General features: G+C 48.4%; 1 protein-coding gene across 11 annotated transcripts; it reads right to left on the reverse strand.

Annotated features, from left to right (window-relative positions):
- Nucleotides 1-2,336: 2,336 nt before the first annotated feature.
- Nucleotides 2,337-14,641, reverse strand: Pigv (phosphatidylinositol glycan anchor biosynthesis class V). 11 transcript variants are annotated; one of them, XM_075944692.1, is made up of 4 exons: nucleotides 13,650-14,641; nucleotides 10,797-10,912; nucleotides 5,672-6,793; nucleotides 2,337-3,172 (listed from the first exon to the last, which is right to left on the reverse strand). In XM_075944692.1, the coding sequence occupies exons 2-4, from the start codon at nucleotides 10,872-10,874 to the stop codon at nucleotides 2,903-2,905; spliced, it is 1,470 nt and encodes a 489-aa protein (XP_075800807.1). In that variant the 5' UTR covers nucleotides 10,875-10,912; nucleotides 13,650-14,641; the 3' UTR covers nucleotides 2,337-2,902. The 11 variants fall into 11 exon arrangements, with proteins under 11 accessions (XP_075800807.1, XP_075800805.1, XP_075800803.1 ...); XM_075944690.1 differs by having other exon boundaries at nucleotides 13,642-14,641; XM_075944688.1 differs by having other exon boundaries at nucleotides 13,363-14,641.
- Nucleotides 14,642-20,424: the final 5,783 nt, after the last annotated feature.

A 20,424-nucleotide genomic window follows, 5' to 3' on the forward strand; every position in this document is an offset into this window, starting at 1 on the left:
ATCCATCCTCGATATAAAAAAACTCAAGTAGAGTCAGGCAGTGGTGGCACAAGCCTTTAATCTCACCACTCGGAAGGTAGAAGCAAGCAATCTCTGGTAAATTTGAGGCCAGTTTGGTCTACAATGTGAGTCCAGGACAACCAGAGCTGTTACACAGAAAAACCCTGTTTTCAAAAACAAACAAAATTCAAGTCGAGAGATAGGAAGCCAAAAGTGTCCCGTATGCTTCAGAATTTGCCACCTCTGGACCAGCAGGAGGGCTTTTCATTACCAAGTCTGAGCCCCAGAACTCACAGGAGGATACTTCTGACTTCCCTGTGTGTGCTGTGTTCATGCTCACACACACACTAAAAGTATTGCTTTTAAAAGAATTTACCACTTCCCTAGTGACTGCATCTGTGTACTGGTCAGCAGCGCACTACAGACATTTGAGGTGTGCCTGGGTCTTCCTTAGCCCAAAACAGACATTCATAAATAACTGGCAAAAAGAATCCATTTACAATCTCTTAAGCTTCACATTTTTAGGTCCAGACTTCCGCCCCAGAGGGAAGACCAATCCCCCTCTTCTCCCACCTTCATTAATGAACAAGAAGACATCTACCTCTCGGTCTGCGGGGGATCTGGTTTGTACTTTAGCAGGGTCTTAGAAGGAAATGACTTTCTCTAAACTGCAGCCGCCCAACCCAGCTGTGGCATTCCTAGACCTCGGGTAAACAGGAAGCTTCCTGCCTTGTCCCTTCATGTTCCTCTCAGACTATTAAAGACTGTTAATAGGCCGGTAAAACGACAGCTGCTGGCCATAAAGTCAGCCCATTCCTCAGAACCCCAGCAACCAGCCCTCCCAGGTCAGCGAGACCACGCCCTTCTCCAGGTGTTGCTCACCTAGCAGGGGTCCTCAGGTGTAGGGTTTCTGGGGTGGTGAGGTCTTGAGACAAAACAATGAGAACACAGCCGCTCTGTGGGAGGTGAGTTACCTCTCCCAGGAGGGGGACAGTCGTTTCTAGTTAGTCCCCAAGAGGAGACAAAAGTGAAGCAGACACCAAAGGATCTAGTGAGTGCTCCGGCTAACGGGGACCCCAGATCCACCCACAGTAATTTTGGGGGGAGGGGGGAGTCCTAGGATTTGCAGCTGCGGGTGAAGAGGCGCAGTCTTTGCCAGCTGGAGGGACACTAGGGCAGAGGTGATTGTCCTTTGCCAAGAAGGGCACTCGGTGTCTTGGCAGAAGGCAGAGGGCTGCCCCAATCTGTGTGTACATTTTCAGTAGCATTTGACTCTGGACCAAACGCTTGGCTGTGCTAGTGCCGTGGTGATGGGTGGGAATGCTCGTTGGCCAGGCTGGCTGGAGGCTCCCACGGAGGGTGCTGGGCCTCAGCCAGGAGCTTCCCTTCAGCTGGCAAGTTGAGCTTTCTGTCACGGTTGGAGGGAGTGTGTCCAAATTCCAACTCTCAGCTTTCCAGAAGCTGCTGCGGATTGCCATCTGTTTTGAGGAAGGCTGCTTATTGGAATTTCTGGCTCAGTGGGAAGAAGGATCATGATACAGAGCCAAACTCACCTGGCTCAAGACAGGAACAGGCACTGCTGGGCAGGCCCAGCGTTCTCTAAAGGCACTTCCTGCCTTGGCATCCTGGGGTGCTGGGAAAGGTGGGAGCCATCCCCCTCATCAGTGACATTACTATTAGTAACCAAAAGAGCCAGGCAGCAGGCACATGACCCCCTTGACTTGGCTACAATGATCCCCATCAGGGCTGTGGTATTAGTGCCTACCAAACAAGCAGGAGCTTTTGAGGAAGGAAAGAGTGTCATTACTCCCCATGGCAGCTCCTACTCAGGGCTGTTCCCAGGGGTGGTGGAGGGGCTCTAATTGATCAAAGGAAACGGAGGACTTTCCACTAGGGTCACATTTGAGCCTCCAGGTGTTCAGATTGGGATCTGTTTAAGGTAACCTCAAGATTTACGGCCTAAAGACCTAAAGCATACCGCAGGGAACCAGGACATTCCTTAGTTTCAGAGCAGGTAAGAAGCTCTGGAAGTAGTTTAGGATGACATAGTCGGAACATGAGGATAAGGACCCAGGGTTCGGATCCTGTGCTCTGCTCCAAATCATTTATTATCGAAATTAGGGCCTCACATGCTTTATTACTGAGTTTTAGCCAAGCCCCTATAATTTATAAAAAGTAACTTAGCAGAGCCTTGGCACACACCTTTAGTACCAGCACTCAGGAGGCAGGCAGGTGGATCTCAGACCAGCCTGAGCTACATGCACAGGGGGACCCTGTCTCAACTCCCATGATCCGCCCCTCTCCCCGAATAAAAGGTAATTCATTGCAAATACAAGTTTTTAAATTTTCATAGTGAGTAGGATTTTTTATATAAATGCATACATCATAAAGAAAACATCAGAAAGGTCTCACTTAGAGCAGGTAGTTCCTTTTTCCTTTGCTGTACTGTCCCCACCATCTTGGGGGGACCACGCTGTTGCCTAGAGCTTTGGTCAAACATTTAAATTTACACACAGGCAGCCAGACATAGGTAGAGTTAGAGGCCAGCCTGGTGCGAGTTCCTGGACAGCCAGGTCTACAGAGAAACCCTGTCCCAAAAAACAAAAACAAAAACCTTCCACATGGGTCAGTAGGAGGGTTAAGATTATTTGATACTGTTGACCTGGGAGATTCGAGGCGGCTCCACTCAGCAGAGAAAACGCTCCTTCTCTAAACTTGTTCCACCCTGGATAAGAAGGGGCTGGCTGCTGTGCTCACGTTCTCCATTCCTGCGTGGTCCCCAGGGGCCAGGGTAGATCCTAACGGACATGCGCTAGGGTGTGCAGGCAGTCCAGCCAGTGTGTTTGGAAGCTTTCAGCCCCTGGGTTAAACCAGCTTCCAGCTTGTCCCTCGAGACTCCAGGTCAAGTCCAAGGCAGGAAGTTGCAATGGAGGAGTAGTCCCAGGAGCCAGTAAGTCAGGAAATAGCCTAGGATGCATCTTGTGACTGGAGAACAGGCCTTCCAGTTGTACAAGAGTTTCAGGATACAGTTTCTGGGGGCCTTTATTCCTGGTGGGGCGTTTTCCTCAGGTACTGTGTCCACAGATCTCAACAGTGGCTCTTGATTCTGAAGCAAGTGAGCTGGAAACCAGTACACAATAGGAGTGGAAGAGCCCAAAAATCGTGTGAGAACCTAAAAAAAAAAAAAAAAAGACCATACTGATTGGAGCATCAGCGATGTGACTGGGTGAATCATGCATGACAAGCAGGAAAGCAAATTCAGCAAAGCTGCAGATCTTCCTGAAAGGATGGTGTACCGCCACCCAACCTTGAGTTACCAGTAATCAGTCTCAGACCAATTAACACAATAACGGGCCAACCAACACAAAATCTCTATAGTGTCTGATTTTAGTCCACAACCTCTAAATTTTAGTCTGTTGGAGGCTGGGGGCAGAGGGAAGCAACAGGTCCTGGTTCATCCTTCCCCATCTCACAGTTCTGAGCCAATCTCCAAAGGCTCTCACCTACCTTGCAGACTCTGAGCTAGCCTGGCACTCACTGAAAAGCTGATCCAGTCACAGACCCAAATGGCTATTTTTTACTTTCCCTAACCACATGGCTCAAATAACATCACAAATTGTCAATATTTGCCTGTGAATGGAAGACAAGACTTACTTGGAGACAGCCAAGAACTTTAAAATTGGACATAAGATCAAACCCCTGATCCTATACTGACACCACCACCAAACACTGGACAAGAAGTTTATTGCCTGTGCTCAAGACACCCTAAAAGACTGCCATGGCAGTCTGTGTCCTGGGGAAAGGCTCAAGAGAAGCTGTGTCTACTCCTACAGTCCAGCTGAACCAAGCTCTCTCACAGCCTTCACACTTCTGCTCAAGCCCACCCTGTCCCCACAGCTGCCTGGGATGTTTGCTGCTTCTTTGTTTTGTAGATAGGATTTCCAGTAGTGCAGGTGACCTCAAACTAGTACCTGAGGACAGCCTTGAACTGATCGCTTGAGTTACTCAAAGTAGTTCACTGATTGGCTAAACTCTCTGCCCAGTCACCAGGGGCCCCCCTGATTCTGTTTCCCCAGCACAAATATCATAGATGAGCACCACCATGCCTGTTTTTTTATGTGGGCTATGAGGTTGCAACCTCCTATGTTTGCACCATAAGCATTTCAGCAATCCATCCATCTCCCCACTCCTACATGCTTCTTACCTAAGGGTTTTTTTTTTTAACTCTTTAGAACCCATTTTAAATATGATGCTTTAGTGAGTTAACTACTTTTTCACATTCACAATAAATACACTAATTGACTGTGTGTGTGCTCAGTTCTCTTCTATCATGTGGATGCCAAGGACTGAACTCAGGTCAATCAGGCTTGGCAGTAAAGGCCTGTACTTTATTTTGGTGCTGGAGACTGAAGACAGGACTCTCACACGCTAGGCAAGTGCTCTACCACTAAGTTATACTCTCAGTACAATCTGAACATTTCACTGGATTCTTGAGCAGGATCTCCAATGTTGTTCTAGCTGGCTAGGAATGGACTATAAAGACCAGGCTGGCTGGGGGGTGGTGGCATGCACCTTTAATCCCAGCACTAGGGAGGTAGAAGCAGGCGGATCTCTGTGAGTTTGAGGCCAACCTGGTCTACAAGAGCTAATTCCAGGACAGACTCTGAAGCTACAGAGAAACTGTCTTAAAAACAAACAAACAAACAAAAAAAAAAAAAAACAAAAAATAGACCAGGCTGGCTGGCCCAGAACTGGGGACAATCTCCCTGCCTCTGCTCTGCTTCCCAAGCACTGGAATTACGTGTCATCACGTCTGGGGGAACTTTTTTTTAAAAAAAATGTGCATTGGTGTTTTGCCATGGGTGTCTGGTTCCCTGGAATTGGAGTCATAGACAGCTGTGGACTGCCATGTGGGTGCTGGGAATTGAACTCGGGTCCTCTGGAAGAGCAGTCAGTGCTTCTAACTGCTGAGCCATCTCTTCATCCTGCTTGAGTGGATTTTACTTTTTGTTTGAGATAGGGTGGCGCACTCCTTTAATCCCAGAACTCAGGAGGCAGAGGCAGGTGAATCCCTGTGAGTTCAAAGCCAACCTGGTTTACAAGAGCTAGTTCCAGGACAGGTAGGACTGTTGCTGGCCTCGAACTCACAGAGATCCATCTGCCTCTGCCTCCTGAGTGCTGGGATTAAAGGCGTGTGCCACCACCACCCAGCTGCATATATTTTAAAAAATAACAATAGTACTATAATTTGAAACAAATATGGTTTCATATAGCCCAGGCTGACCTCAAACTCACTATGTAGCTGAACCCCAACCCCGAATTTCATCTGTCTGATACGCCTGTCTCTGTTCATACCGTGAGACTCATTAAGGCAGTAATCTCATCTTGCTTATGTCTATCCTCAGAGTTCTAACTGAGATTCTGGAACAAAGAAAGCCCCAGGTCTGTGTTTGTCTGGCTATTTAGCCTATGCGGATCTGAACTGCTTTGTAGTCCAGGCTATCTTCAATTTAAAATCCTCCTGCCTCAGTGCTGGGATCATAGCTGTGCCTAAGTACACCTGACTGCCCAGTTGTTGACTAAATTAGGCATGGGCCATCAAGAGAGAAAGTTACCCCCCCACACCCCCCGCTGTATTCAAGCAGTCATTCCAGGGAGAAACCCACCTCACCTGAACATGCATGCATAGCCCTCCAAAGAGCAGCAGCACTGCAGCGTGGACCAGGTACACAAACACCTTTGGACTGAGGAAGCCAGGATGGGACTTCTCTAGGGTCTTACTATCCTTGCATCTTTGTAGCCCAAGTGTAAGGCAGAGCCGAGGGTGGGTGGTCACATATGTCCAGGTTGCCCACACAACCAGTACAGTTACTGGTGCAGCTAGTAGAAAATTGGGCACCTGCCTGAACTCATAGTATCGCAGGAGGCCAACATTCCAGTAGACATCCTGGATATAGCTGTATATTAGGGGGAGCTCCCAGGAGCACCATGGGGGCTCATTTTCTCCTGTAATCCGGTAGCCTTTGTCCACAGCTAACTGTACCAGAGGCTCAGGAATGGAGTGGGCAGAGCCTGGCAGGCAGAACTGGGTATAAGCATAATACTGAAAGAGAGCAAAGGGAAGGCTGACAGTGAGTGCGGACAGGCAGAGAGAGGCCATTAGCTTGACGAGCTGTTTCAGGGGGTTCAGCACCACAAGAGAAGAGAAAAAGCCTCTGCACTGAGAATGCAGGAGGAAGCCGACACTGACCAACCCATTGGAGCGCACCCCAGTGGCAAGAGCAAAGAGCAGCCCACTTGCCCAGCTCCGGCCCCTCTCCAGCTGCCCCATGGCGCTGAAAGTCAGGAAGGCAAACAAAGCTTCCGAGTAACCAGCTGCTAAGAAAACATTGGCGGGGCTGAGGCAGAAGAGCATGGCTGCATAAAAGGCCTGGCGAGGACAGTGCAAAACCAGACAACCCAAATCATGAAGTGTGAGTGCAGCCAGCACAGAGAACAGGAAGTTAAGAAGTGCTACTGAGAGCAGCAGGCAACTGCGCTGGCTCAAGAGGCCCTGCAAAGGTCTCAGCAGTTCAGTTCCCATCAGCAGGGCCAAGGGGAAACCAGGGAAGAAGGCAAAGTTGTGCTCATAAAGGTAGCCGTGCTCAGCAATAAACAGGAAGTGTTCTGCATCCCATCGAGATAGACCACCCAGGAGACCTTCCACAAGCTGATCCACAGAGCCCGAGGGGGCCAGGCGGGGAGGAGAAAAGGCATCAGCGTGGTGATCTGGGATGATGACATTGAAGAGTGCCTGTGGGGTGAAGGAGAACCAGGGTGTTGGTAAGTAACTGGAAGGAAAGAATTACCATTCAATAAAAAGGGAAAACTGACTTGATGGTATGGGGTGTGTGTGTGTGTGTGTGTGTGTGTGTGTGTGTGTGTGTGTATAAGGAGCTCCAATGCTAACTAGTTAATCTAGCACAGAGGTCAACCAAGCAGGAAGATGCCTGAGTCTACAAATGAGAAGTCAGATCAGAATTCATATAAACTGGAAATGGAATAGGGATGGTACTCCCAGGTGTGAGAATGAAGGAGCCTGCCTGGGTAGGAAGGAGATCCTGAGATGGAGCTAATCAAGGATGAGGATGGAGTCCTCCTGGCAAGGAGATAAGGATCCAGCAAGGAAGAAAGCAGAAAGCCAAGCAAACTGGCATAAACCTTGAATCTCTAAACTCAGGAGCTAGAGGCAGGCAGGTATCTGTGGGTTCCAGGCCAGCCTCATCTACACAGTGAGTTCCAGGAACAGTGAATGATGGTGAGCTGTGGGAAGCCCAGGTCTTAGAGAAGTGTCTTAGAACCATGTGAAAACCAGGACTGAGAAACTGTTGGATGCTGCTAACAGGCCCCAAGTAAGACAGGAACCAAAAAACGATCACAGACTTCAACAATGAGAAGGTCACTAGTGACTGAGTAGAGCTACTTCAGTGAACAGAGGGGAGCAGCCACCGAGCTAACCGAAGCAGAAAGGAGTTTCAGATGCGGTCGGGGGCTCAAACTTGAAACAGAGCTGAAAATGACCTTGAATTTGATCTTTCCGTCCCTGCACGTCCAGTGCTTGTTACAGATGTGTGTCACCATGCCTGGTATGTGTGTCACCATGCCTGGTGTGTGTGTGTGGGGGGGGGAATGAGAGATCAGTGTTTGCTGTCACTGGAATAAGTCAGTGAAAAGAAACCACCGAACAGGAGGGAGGCTGGAAGGAACTCTGGGCAGGGAACAGGGGTAGCACCTACTGGACAGAAGAGGGGAGAGAGTTCAATCCACTTTCACCAGTGAACTCACAGACACATGTAGGTAGGCTACAGGATGCAGCACTCAGATTTTCCTGAGTTTTTATGCAGAAATGCGAATTCCTACTTGACGGCACCAGGAAAAGCTGTTATAGATGTGTAAAGAGCCTGCAGAGACAGCTTGTGGGAGGTTCTCTTTCCACCACATGGAACACAGGGACCAAAGTCAGGTTATTGGGTTTGGAGACATGTGGCTGCCCTCTGAGCCATCCTGCCAGCCCCGGGTATTGAATTTTTAAAGTTTTCATTTTTATGTATGTTCATGTGTGTGTGTGGCAGAATATAAAATCCAGCGCCTCACACACGCTAAGTACAAATTCTACCATTGAGCTCCATCTCCATCCAACACTGCATTTTTTAAAAAGTCCCCCAGGTAACTGTGATGTGCAAAAAACATTTGAGAGAACAGAAGGGTGAGTGGGCTATGGAAATTCATCAAGATTTCCAGGTGGTATTAATGGCTCACTTAATCTTGTATTTAAAAAAGGCTAGTTACAGGACAAGCTCCAAAGCCACAGAGAAACCCTGTCTCGAAAAACCAAAAATAAATAAATAAATAAAAAAGGCTAGTTAATATACTTGCATTTTTTAAAAAATGGGTAGTGTAGACACAAAGAAGGCAGACCACTATGTTCACCAAGACTCGACTTTTGTCTTATGTATAAAACAGGGATAATGGAAGAAGAGAGTTGCATGTACGCATAGGAATGAACACCACGAAAGGAATAGATTCAGCTTAGGAAGAGGAAGCTGAAGGCTGGTGGGCAAAGGCCAAAGAAACATGGTAGGTTCCATGGATCACAAAGCCAGAGAACGTTACGGAAGGTCTGAGGAACAGGAATGAGCAGCAGAGACAAGAGAGACAGTGGCCAGAGAACGAGAGAAGCCTTGACAGACTCTCGGGCAGGGGTTGGCTATGGAGCACCACTACGGAGAGGTGGAGACAAGGTCCCTGAAAGGAAGTGGGACAATGACCTGAGGATCAGGGTGCTGACCATATCATCCTCTTACTACTGAAACCACAGATGTCAACAGAAGACAGAATGCCCGTGAATCGGGAGTCAAAGCCTTCACTGACAGACGCGGCAACAGTGGCGGTATCTAGGGATAGAATCTGCTAGCATGAGCTTTAGAGCTGGAAGGGGCGAGGAGAGAGAGTGAAATCCAATTTATTGTTAATGTCTTTCTGCCTCATTAGGTTGTCAGTTACTTGAAGGAAAACATGACCTTTCACTCATAATTTAGCACAGTTTTGGGAATAGGTACTTACTATAATTTTGGTGGCTGAGCTTCAGGGATTTGAGGAAATATACTGTTTCCAAAATCCCGCTGAACGAGAACGCAGCTGTCCTGGCTCCCTACCCCAGATGCTGACTTGCTGCACTGCTCCTTTGGCTCTGCCAGGAACTCAGCTGATGCTGGTCCAGAGCCATCACTGAGTCAGGCTCCCCAGCCTAGCAATAAGAGCACTGCCCAATTAAAGGCTCATTCTCTTTTTGGTCCGTTTCTTTCTTTTCTTTTCTTTCTTTCTCCCCCACCCCCACCTTTTTATTTTTGTTTTTCCAAGACAGGGTTTCTCAGTGTAGCTTTGGCTGTCCAGGAATTCACTCAGTAGATGAGACCGGCCTTGACTCACAGAGATCTGTCTGAGAGCTGGGATTAGAGGTGTGCGCCACCACTGCCTGACTCTTTGGTCAGTTTCTTCATCAGACCACTGCAAACAGTGGAAAGAAATGGGATGGGGGTGACAATCACAGGTAAGAGCACAGCCTTCAGGCGAACCTGAAGTGCTTCATTTAATAAGGAGGAATAATTCAGAGCTAGAAGCTCAGAGGGAGGAAAGAAAATGTTTCTAAAAAGGAAGCAGTTAGGAGCCCCAGATATGGATGATAAAGAAATATATATCATGGGTTAGAAAGATAGTTCAGGGGTTAAGAGCATTGACTGCTCTTCCAGAGATCCTGAGTTCAATCCCCAGCAACCACATGGTTGGTGGCTTATAACCATTTACAATGAGATCTGATGCCTTCTTCTGGCGTGCAGGCATACAAGCAGACAGAGCAGTGTATATAATAAATAAAATAAATCTTTTAAAAAATACACATCATTATATCAACACAGTAACTCTAAGGTGTTGACAATAATCATAAACTCATAGACCTGCCAGACGCCAGTGGTGGCGCACGCCTTTAATCCCATAACTTGGGAGGCAGAGGCAGGCGGATCTCTGCTCTGTGAGTTTGAGGCCAGCCTGGTCTACAAGAGGTTGTTTCCAGGATAGGCTTCAAAGCTACAGAGAAACCCTGTCTCAAAAAACAAACAAACAAAAAACAAACTCATAGACCTACCAAGCATAAAGCACTAGGCCTACCAAGTATAAAACACTAAGCTAGGCACCAAATAATTCATATATATGTGACTTTGATTAAAGTATGTATCAAGGCAGACTAGGGAAAAGGGTGACAAAGGGCAAATATACTCAGAACTGAGTGGCTAGGACAGCAAGTGGGGAACCATTCCTGACGAATATTCATAGACAGTCTCAGAACTTTGGAAGGGCTTCCTCTCTCCCAGTCCACTAACACAGTACTCAGGCTCCAAGCCAGGGTGCCCCAGCAACACTTTGAGCTGTCACAAACACCTCAAAGTATCTCTGTTGGTGAGACCATCAGATAAATAAAGTTTGTGAGAAAACTTCTAGTTTAGGTAGGAGTTAGGGAGCCTGGGGTCCAACTCTAGCCCTTTTTCTTGCTACATAGCTTAACATGTCTGGTTCACATGTAAGACACAGGTTAACACCACTACTAAGGCTCTTGCCCTCTTTTCAGCTGCCAGGTCTAAGTCTGTCTGGGTCCAACCACATGAAGAGGCACAGCAGGAAGTGGAGAGGTGAGGACCATTTATTCTTCATTACTACTCAGTTATAAGGCAACAGCATGTTCAGAGCAGGTGTCGGAGACTGACCTGTAGCGTTAGGGTCAGGATGCGGCAGCTGACTGCAAATCTCAGCACCTCTTTCTGGGATGGGTCCAGGGGCAACATCCTCTCGCCACATCTGAGCTTCCTCAGGCTTCTAAACCCTAACACCCAAGGAAGAAAATGTCACACATGGGCTGAAAGAAAATAAATAACATTTTCTTCACAGGAGCCACCCCCTTCAGCACTCTACGACAACATAACCATCTGACTTCCCAGAGGGAGACTATCTTGAAAGCAGATGGATCACTGGGTGTCACTCTGAGAAACACTGTATTCTAGTATTCAGGTAATTTCTATACAGATAAGCAAGAAGCTGGAAAGTTAAGTGCCCAGAAGTTTTAAAAGCCTGTTGAATGCTTTTATATAGGAGTCAAGTCCCAACTCTGTCACTGGCAAGTTCTCATTTAGTCCCTCTGAGATTCCTCTATATGTACAATGAGGTAAGACTATCCCCACCCACTCCCAGCTCCCGAATCCGTCACGTGGCAAAGCGGACTAAACTAAAAGAGTCACACAAACCAATGCTGTGGCTGCTATTATTTGGCGTGTGCCCTTTCCCTCTTGCCCAGAATAATAAACTAATTCCCAAACCAGAGTCCCCAGAGTGGGGCACAGAACCATCCTAGAAGCCTGTAATAACTCCACATGCCAGCGCAGCTCTGTGATGTGTGTTCAGCTGGTCTGTTAAATTAAGTGGAGAAGGGAAAGGAAACCGCTGCTCGGCAGGACTTCAGCCAGCTCCCATTGCTAAAACAAACTTAGGGCAAGACAGAGTCTACCACCAGGGAAGGAGTAAACGGCTATTTCCCATCTCCACAGGGGTGGCAACAATGTACAAAAACCAAAGCTATTACCAGACACAGAATGCACGTCAAGGCATTTTCTTTTCTTTTTCTTCCTTCCTTTTTTTTCCTTTTTTGTTTTTAAGCAGTCATGGCTCCTACAGTGTTGAAGCAAGAACCACAAACCTCCTTTTTCTTCTCTCAGGTGGCTAACACCTCCCAAACTTTTAGGTTCCACTTGCTTTCTGCAACGTTCTGATTCTCACCAGCGCCCGCTCACTACGCTCTCACGGCCTCCTCACAGCCTCTTGCCCTGACACACCACTGTCTGTTCTGTATGAGGACAGGGACGGCCCGAAGTGTTGTCCCGGGAAGAGCAGGGAAACTGACATTTATACATCTGTTTTGAACGACAGGACGCAGCATGGCCAGTTCTCTGACTCTAGATCTAAATATCACCGGTCCAGATATTCCTCCCGTCACAGGTCATGTTAAAAAACAAGATGGGCCAACATGTAAGGGCACTTGCCACCAGAGTGACCACAAAGCTGAAGGAGAGAAGGCATTCCCACACGCTGTCCTCCCACCTCCTCACATGGGTGTGCCATGGCACACGTCTAGCCACACACATACACAAACAAAAGCACACAAAATAACAATTAAAACAAACAAAGCAAAGCAAATGACAAAGTTACAGAAGCCATGGGAGAAAATAAAATCCTCCGCCAAGGGAACAGGACTGACTAGCGGCGACAGTACTTCTAGCTTGGCACAAGGGGGCACCTAATGCTTGCTTCATCACCAGGAGGCCAGGGGAAAAGGAGGGCCCCTCTCAACTCCGCATCGCTTTACCCGGGGAAGTTCAGTTAAGAGTTAAACTTCTGAACTGCCCCAGGAAGGAGTACTTTTCTGACTGCACATGTATCTCCAACACTAGATTCACTAAACCAAAGAAATCACAGAAACACGCACACCCAATCTCTTCTGTCCTCGGATAAATGCATTTTTTTTTTCTTCACCGGCCTCCCCACTTGCACGCGCAAGGGAGACAGGGAACAGAAAAGTACTGAATCCACCTCTTCCTCTTTTAAACCCTGGCCTCAGTGGCCACAGGAGATGCAACCCACACTTAATTTTCGATCAAACCAAGTAAAATCGGGAGTCAATTATTCCTCTAGCTATTTGCCAATATCCGTTTGAAAGAAGTCCCTCGCCAAATCACACTCTTAACTGGTAGGACGCTTAGAACCAACAAGTTTCATTCTTTAATTTTCCCGTGAGACAGACTTTGGAGATCTCATTAGACACTAGCTGGCCGGTATATAATTACCACTGCCATTTTATGGATATGAAAACTGAGGCTCACTGGAGCCACGTGACACACCCACTACTTTTAAAATTCCTCATGCACTGCTTCCAAAGTCATGAGCGCGTTCTGCCACAAACACAAAGGGTCTGCATTCCTTTCCAGCCAGGACAACCCAGGTCTCCAACACCTAGCCTAGTACTTCTTCCGAAGATAGCGCATGTTGCTGCTGGAAGCTTATGGTGATGGGCCCTATCTGGGAAAGCCTGTTCAACTGGAGCCCTGGCCTCTCCAGGCAAGGCTAACTTCTCGGTGGGGTAATGCGCTCTGACCAGGGTGCTCGGGGACAGAGGCCTCGCGGAGCGCACGGCCTCCTTCTACTAAGCCCCGCGGGGCCGGCAGCCCGTTCCAGCCTGTTCTTTTCGGACACACTTCCTACCCGGGACGGGGTACTGACCCTCACCCCAAGGCAGCCACGGCCCAGGACTTCGTCCCGAGGGAACTGCAGGGCCGGGCCGGGCAACAGGGCCGGAAGCAGACGAGGGCCGAAGGCCGCAAAGGAAGAGGCGGCGCCGGGGGCCGCTATGGCGGAGGGGCGGGGCTCCTCGCGGCTCTACAGCCTCCGCCTAATTTCTCTCGGCCTCCGTTTGACAGCTTCCCTCCCCGGAGAACTCCAGAGCTCCAGAGCTGGCGCCGGGTCCTCCGTGCCCGCGCGTCCAGACCACCCCCGCCGAGCTCCAACCTCAGCACCTCCATCCGGGTCCCGGGCGTCCTGCGCCTGCGCGCTGGCTCCGCCGACGGCGACCCCGCCCAGCTCCTGCCCGGACTCTGGAGCGCCCCGCCTCCCTGCTAGGCGGCCATGTTGACCCCGGCTGGGGCGGGGGTCCGAGGGTGTGCGTCGCCCCTTCCCGGCGTGGTGACACCTGAGGAGTCTGCCTCTCGCTCGCCGTCAGCGTGTGCGCGGCGTCGCGCTCTCAGCAGCTCTCGCGCCCCAGTCCCATCCCGCTGTGGGCCAAGGCTGGACCGGGTGCTACCCCAGGCCTGACCAGCGCAGCGGGAGCCACACGTTCTCTCCTGTCCCGCCACACCAGCTCAGCACAGGGCCTGGCACACATTACACAGTATGAATAGGCCAGAGACACCCCTTGTGGGTTTTTTTGTGGCTAGCAGCGATACCCAGCGCCTGGGCGCAAAGAAAGTGGGGGATCTCCCCTGACTTTCCCTTCCTCTGGCTATGGAGGACCTCTGCCCAGCTTCAGTTCTCAGCCCCACCTCGGGTGGCTGCAGAGGACGAGGAAGGAAACCTCAGAGAACACCCCCGAGGACTCCTCCCTCAAGCAGTTTCTGTCGTAGGAAGTGGCGCCAAAAGCAGAAAAAAAGGAAGCTAATTCAACAAAACCGTCTGTTGGGGAGGAGCGGCCAGTTGGTACCCCTGTAACGGAAACTGTTAGAACGACTTTACACCCTCCCCAAAGGAAATAGATAATAAATTCTTCTCCGTTGGATTTCTTGTTTCTCAGGATTCCAAAGCCGCCTGTGGTTTCAGTTATCTGTCCTCTCAACGTAGTGTGGGTCTGGGTTAACCTCTGGCCACAACCCTGGCTGAGGGAGGGGTTTATCTTCTGCAACAGCCACTAATGTGGGTGGGAACAAAGAGATGGTGGCTCTCTCTCCCAGCAAAGAAAACTAGCCCACGTCAGTTTGGTGGAGGCTCAGGAGCTGTATCATTTCAGAACCGGGACTTAAAACTGCCCCCTCCGCTATCTGTAAAGTGAATAAGGCATAAAGCACATTTTAGTGGTTGTTGAAGAGAAAAAAGGAGTTTACAAAGTCATTCTTCCAGGTTTTTCAGCGTAGAAACAGCGCCTTGGTTGCGGTAGCGTGAGTGAAATGGCAACGCCTCTCTGGGCACACTGGTGACCAGGGCCCAAGGTTGTGACTTGAATCTCTAGAGGCTCCAGCCGCAGCGCTCTCTTTCAAGGCAAAACAGAGAAATCAGCTGCTCTTGTTGTGTGAACTCACGGGGGAAATGCTCAAGGCTCTGTCTGTCCATGTCAATTCCCTCAGAATCCACGTGTAAAAGAGGCAAGGGTCCTCTTGTGAGCAGTGAGGCTGTTTGCTGAAATACCCTTTGGGGTAGAACTTTGACTAGCTCTTCGGTTGCACTTGGCTGCAATTTTCCCTTCCTTCCTTCCTCTTCTTCTTCCCCTTCCTCCCTCCCTCCCTCCTTCCTTCCCAGCTACCAACCCCTCCTCTTCTGCTCTGTTTCCCGGTTCATTTTCTGGCTTCTACTCCTACAGGAAAACAAGGAAGCTGAATGTTGTGCTTGCAAAGCCCGGACAACGACCCCGAGGTGGCAGGATGGCAAGGGAGGGTTGTGGGGCTCCAAGGCTGTGTGAAAGGTGAAAGAGGCAGCTCCTCCACCGTTTGCCTTCACAGTCTGCGGTTAAAATGGAGCCTGCAGCAACACAGCCAGCTGAACCAAGAACTAGAGAGGGCAAGGGAGCCAGCCAGCCAAGTCCCTGGGCTCTAGAAAGACTACACCTCTCACCTTGCATTAAAAAGGAAATACCTGACACCATCTGGGAACAGTTTCACAATACAGTTTCCTAAGCTCATCAATGCCACTATTTCTAGAATCTTAAAAGGCAAGAGGATGACATCATTTTTGTTCTTTGAACTTTCCTGCCTCTCGGTATTTGCTGATCTTTTTATGTTTATCTTTCTTCTTATTATTTTGCTTGAAACATTATCACATCAGACCATCCTTTGGCTTCAGAGACAAAGTATATCCATCCACATCCACCGCCCTGTTGAATGTCACTGTTTTAGCCCCAATTATTTGATCCTGTCCGTGTCACTCCAGTACCTGCTTTCCTCTTTTGGAATATTAACTTCTGAAATAGAATGGAAGACCAGGGCAATCTTTCAGCCAAGTTATTAGAGCATTTGTTGGGGACAGAGCACTTGTCCTAGACTCAATCCCTAGCTCTACAGAAACAGTTTTGTGTTTGAGGAATGAATCAATTTAACCTGAGGCCATATTTATACACCAAATCAAGGTGCACCAAAGGAAGTGCCCAAGGTCACACATGTCTTGAATTCAGGTCCCAGCCTTCCAAGCTGGCTCTGTTAGTATTATTATTGAGACAAAAGTCTTGCTATGTAGCCTAGGCTGGCTTCAAACTTATGATCCTCTCTGCTTCAGCCTCCTGAGGGCTGAGATTACTTACATGTGTGAGGCAGCATGCCCAACTACTTAATGTTGCTGTAATTGTTCCCAAGTTTCTGCTTTCTATCTCTTCCTGGCTAAGTTTCTTTAGGAACTATTTATATCCTATATAAGGTACATCAAGTCCTACTATTATCTACCGTCTCTTTCTTCCATTGGGTCCATACCACAGGCAATGAGGAAGTACCACTGAGGAAGATGTGTTCATAAACCGTTGCCCTCAAGTGATTTATGAAGTGATTAGCAGAAAATTCTCTTTAAAGACAGACTGATCCAACCCCATGTCCAAATAATAGTTTACCCGCTGAAGATGGAGAGAAGTCAGGCTCACCTCCCTGAAGCATTCTGACAATGTATTCCTCCTTGTAGCTTCCTTGCCTTGTTCCTACCTCCACCCCTGAGATGCCCGGGCTGGGCTCAGAACGGCCCAGTGTATGTATCTGCTCTCTCTAGTTGTACTTCCAGACATTCCATTTTCCAAAGCAAGCTGGGCAGTGGTGGCGCACGCCTTTGAGCCCAACACTCAGGAGGCAGAGACAGACAGATCTCTGTGAGTTTGAGGCCAGCCTGCTCTATGGAGTGAGTTCCAGGACAGCCAGGGCTGTTACACAGAGAAACCCTGTATGGAAAAATCAAAAAAAAAAAAAACCCAAAAAACCCAACTTTCCAAAGTCACCTCCTTTCTATGGAATAAAATAGCTGACCCTGACCTGGGAGACCAGATCCGAAGCCACACCATTGCAATGAAAGTGACCATAATGCCCTGATTCCTGACCATCAGCTGCCAGGGGCGAGGCTAAAGATCACGACGAGCCTTTCAGGAACTTTGATACATCTCCTCACTGTACCTACAACCATCAGAAAGTGCCCGGTGACACTTTCCAAGGATCCTGGGCGGTATTTACAGCCATCCTGACCTCTGAAATGACACTAATTAGGTCCTGGACAATTACCAAAAGTATCCTGTTTGACCTCTGCCATGTCACTTAAAGATGCTCACCCACCCCAGGTTACAAAGGCTCTTCCGTTTCCAGTTATGGGTGCCAAACACTGACGCTTCAAAAACCATGGATGTATTACAAAAACACGGCCTTCAGTGTTTGCCTTTCAATAGTTAGAAACCTTGATTCCACTGAGAAGCCTGGTGGGAAGGCCTTAGCTCCTTGGGGGTGGCAGTGGCTGCCAAGCAAAAGAGCCAATCAGCTTCAGAGTATTGTTTAGGCTGGACTTGGCTGCTGTCCAGCTCTGAAAGAAGGGTAAGGTCATTTGGGGGTGGGGTGGGGGAGGGAGGAGCCTGGGAAAAGAACCACTGGCCACACCCGGGGTTCTCGACTGGCCAGGTTCTGTTTACTTCTCAAAGGCCAATTACTCCCAGCTCAGTGGTCAGCAGTTTTCTTGGCCAGTGGTTAAGGCCAATCAGAAACTGGAGACTGGGCTAGGCTGTCCCCGAATTGCAAGAGAGCAGATTAAAGAAACCCAGGAAACAGAACTCCTCGGTAATGCTCCACACACAGCCCAGAAATGCACTTTCTGGGTGGCAAAGTGCGAGTTCAAGGCCCATAGCAAAAATAACGGTTAGAGTATTACTAAGTAAAATAAAGATATGAAACGCACCCCTTTGGTTTTTATCAGAAACCATCTTGGTTGACAAAGACTTTTTTTTCTCGGTTAGTACTAATTTGCTATTCCTGTCCCTGACTCAAATATTAACAGCCACGCCAAGTTCGATGAGTGCTTGACTAAAATTCTTTTGCCTCATGCCAAGCACACTAGAAACCACTCCCAGAAGCCTGCTGTGGATGGCGTGGTACTGAGAACTTGGGCCCTGGTCAGGTGGGTCTTGTTTTACATATGAAAGGGAACCACTGCATTTACCTTGGAGACACAGGGCTGCTGGAGGATTATTTGCAACATATTTTGTTCAGCAGACAAGTATCCAACAAAAAACCATCTTAGACTTCACTTATGTGAATCATATTTTGTTAGTATCTGTGATTTCTCTAGAAAAAAAATCTGAACTTTAATTTTCTTCTCTTTCCTAAGCTTTGGAAGGGATGATATGAATAGAGAGAGATGAACAGAAAGGGGATATTGCAATATTGACTTAAAAGCAACTGTATCTACCACTATGATGCCTTTTTTGTTTGTTTTTTTGTTTTTCGAGACAGGGTTTCTCTGTGGCTTTGGAGCCTGTCCTGGAACTAGCTCTGTAGACCAGGCTGGTCTTGAACTCACAGAGATCCGCCTGCTTCTGCCTCCCAAGTGCTGGGATTAAAGGTGTGCGCCACCATCGCCCGGCACTATGATGCCTCTTGACTAGTTATTAAGTAGATATCGTGTGCCAGGATGCATGTCAGAAAGGGACGGAGCAGTGATCCTCACACACTGTTCACATTCCAGTGGATAAAATCACAATAGGCCAGATGCTAACAAGAGCTAAGACAAGAAGGAAAGGACCTAAGTCAGCAAGGGAAGATTGAGCTGAAACTCAGATCCACCTGCCTCTGCCTCCCAAATTCTGGGATTAAAGTTAAAGGTGAACGATTACCATTGCTCCGGCTTTTCTTTTTTTCTTTCTTTTTTTTTTGCTTTTTCGAGACAGGGTTTCTCTGGTTTTGGAGGCTGTCCTGGAACTAGCTCTTGTAGACCAGGCTGGTCTCGAACTCACAGAGATCCACCTGCCTCTGCCTCCTGAGTGCTGGGATTAAAGGCGTGTGCCACCATCGCCCGGCTTCTTTTTTTCTTGACATTTTAAAAAAGTATGTGTTAAATTTTGCCTGTATGTGTGTGCCTGGCGCTAGTAGAGGCCAGGCGAGGGCATCAGATTCCCTGGGATTGTGGTTACAAACGGCACTGAGCGGCCATGTGGGTGCTGGTGCTCTTAACTTCTGGTTCCTGGTAACCATGTTGGTCAGTACCCAACTGCCTGCAACTCCAGGGAATCCAAAATTCTCTTCTGGATCTTTAACCCTTGAGCCTTTCCCTACTTCCCAACCACTTCAGACCACAATTTCAATTGAGGTAGCTAATACAAGGTCACACAGCAAGTTTGAGGCCTGAGCTACATGAAATTTTGTCTCAGAATCAAAGTAAACCAGGTGCTAAGGAATATAGGAACATGTATGTGTTCTTTTGCATGTGGCGGTCAGAAAAAGCAGGGGAGGAGGTTCTCTCCAAGCATGTGGGTCGGAGGCTATTACAAGCTGAGCCATCTCGCGAGGCCCCACTCTTTTGGGGAGGTTGAACTACCTCAAAGCCTTGGACACATTAGGCTCGTGTTCTAGCACTGAGATTTGAACAAAGATCACAAGACTTTGGTAGCATGAGCCAGCAGTCATCTGCTTGGAGTTGGCCCTGTGGAGGGAGGGAAGGGCACCTCCACAGTAGACAGTCTGGGGAAAGTGGAGCTCTAGAGAGGTGGCCACCAGGTAATGAGCAAGACAGTCTCATGCCAGAAAGGTTTGGGATTTCTTTTCCTTCTCGGTTTTTCCAGATAGGGTTTGTCTCGTGTAAAAGTTCTGGTTGTCATGGAATTCACTTTGTAGACCAAGCTGCCCTCGAACTCATGAATACTGGGACTAAAGGCAGGCACCACTATGCCCAGCCTTTTTTAATTTTCCCCTAGAAAACAGTCTTAGTATGCAGACCTAGTTGACTTGTAACTCCAGGCAGTCTAACCTCAAACTCACACAGTCACCTGCCTGTGTCTGAGTGCTGACACTTAGGGTATATGCCATTACACCCAGGGGCTCAGGATTTTTACCATCTTCAGCATAACAGAACTTTGTTCTGACTTTAAAGGTGGGTGTTATACCCAGGCAAAACACAAGAGGGGAGGGTTAAGAATTTGGGAAAGGTTGGGCCATGGTGGCGAACGCCTTTAATCCCAGACAGGCAGATCTCTGTGAGTTCAAGACAAGCCGGGTCACTAAGAGCTACTTCCAGGACAGCTAGGGCTGTTATAGAGAAACCCTGTCTTGAATTTGGAAAAGAAGTGACAGCGTCATGAGCTCAAACTGCAGTGGGAGGACTGAGGATGACTTCCTAGAAGAGTCAAGGGTTGGTTGTGGTAGTGCACACCTTTAGTATCAGAAGGCAGAGAGGAGGCCAGCCTTGTCTATAATGAGAGTTCTAGGACAGTGAGGTTCAAAATCACGAAAACAACAAAAACAAATGAGTCAAGGAGAGTTTCTAGCCTAACATGTTAGGTCGGACCTGCCATTTACTGCAAAAACTGAGCAAACCAGGCCCTCAAGGGAGCCAGGGCATGTTTCCTCTACACATTCTGCTCAA

This window comes from Microtus pennsylvanicus, chromosome 13 (genome assembly GCF_037038515.1).
Source record: "Microtus pennsylvanicus isolate mMicPen1 chromosome 13, mMicPen1.hap1, whole genome shotgun sequence".
NCBI classification, from domain to species: domain Eukaryota; kingdom Metazoa; phylum Chordata; class Mammalia; order Rodentia; family Cricetidae; genus Microtus; species Microtus pennsylvanicus.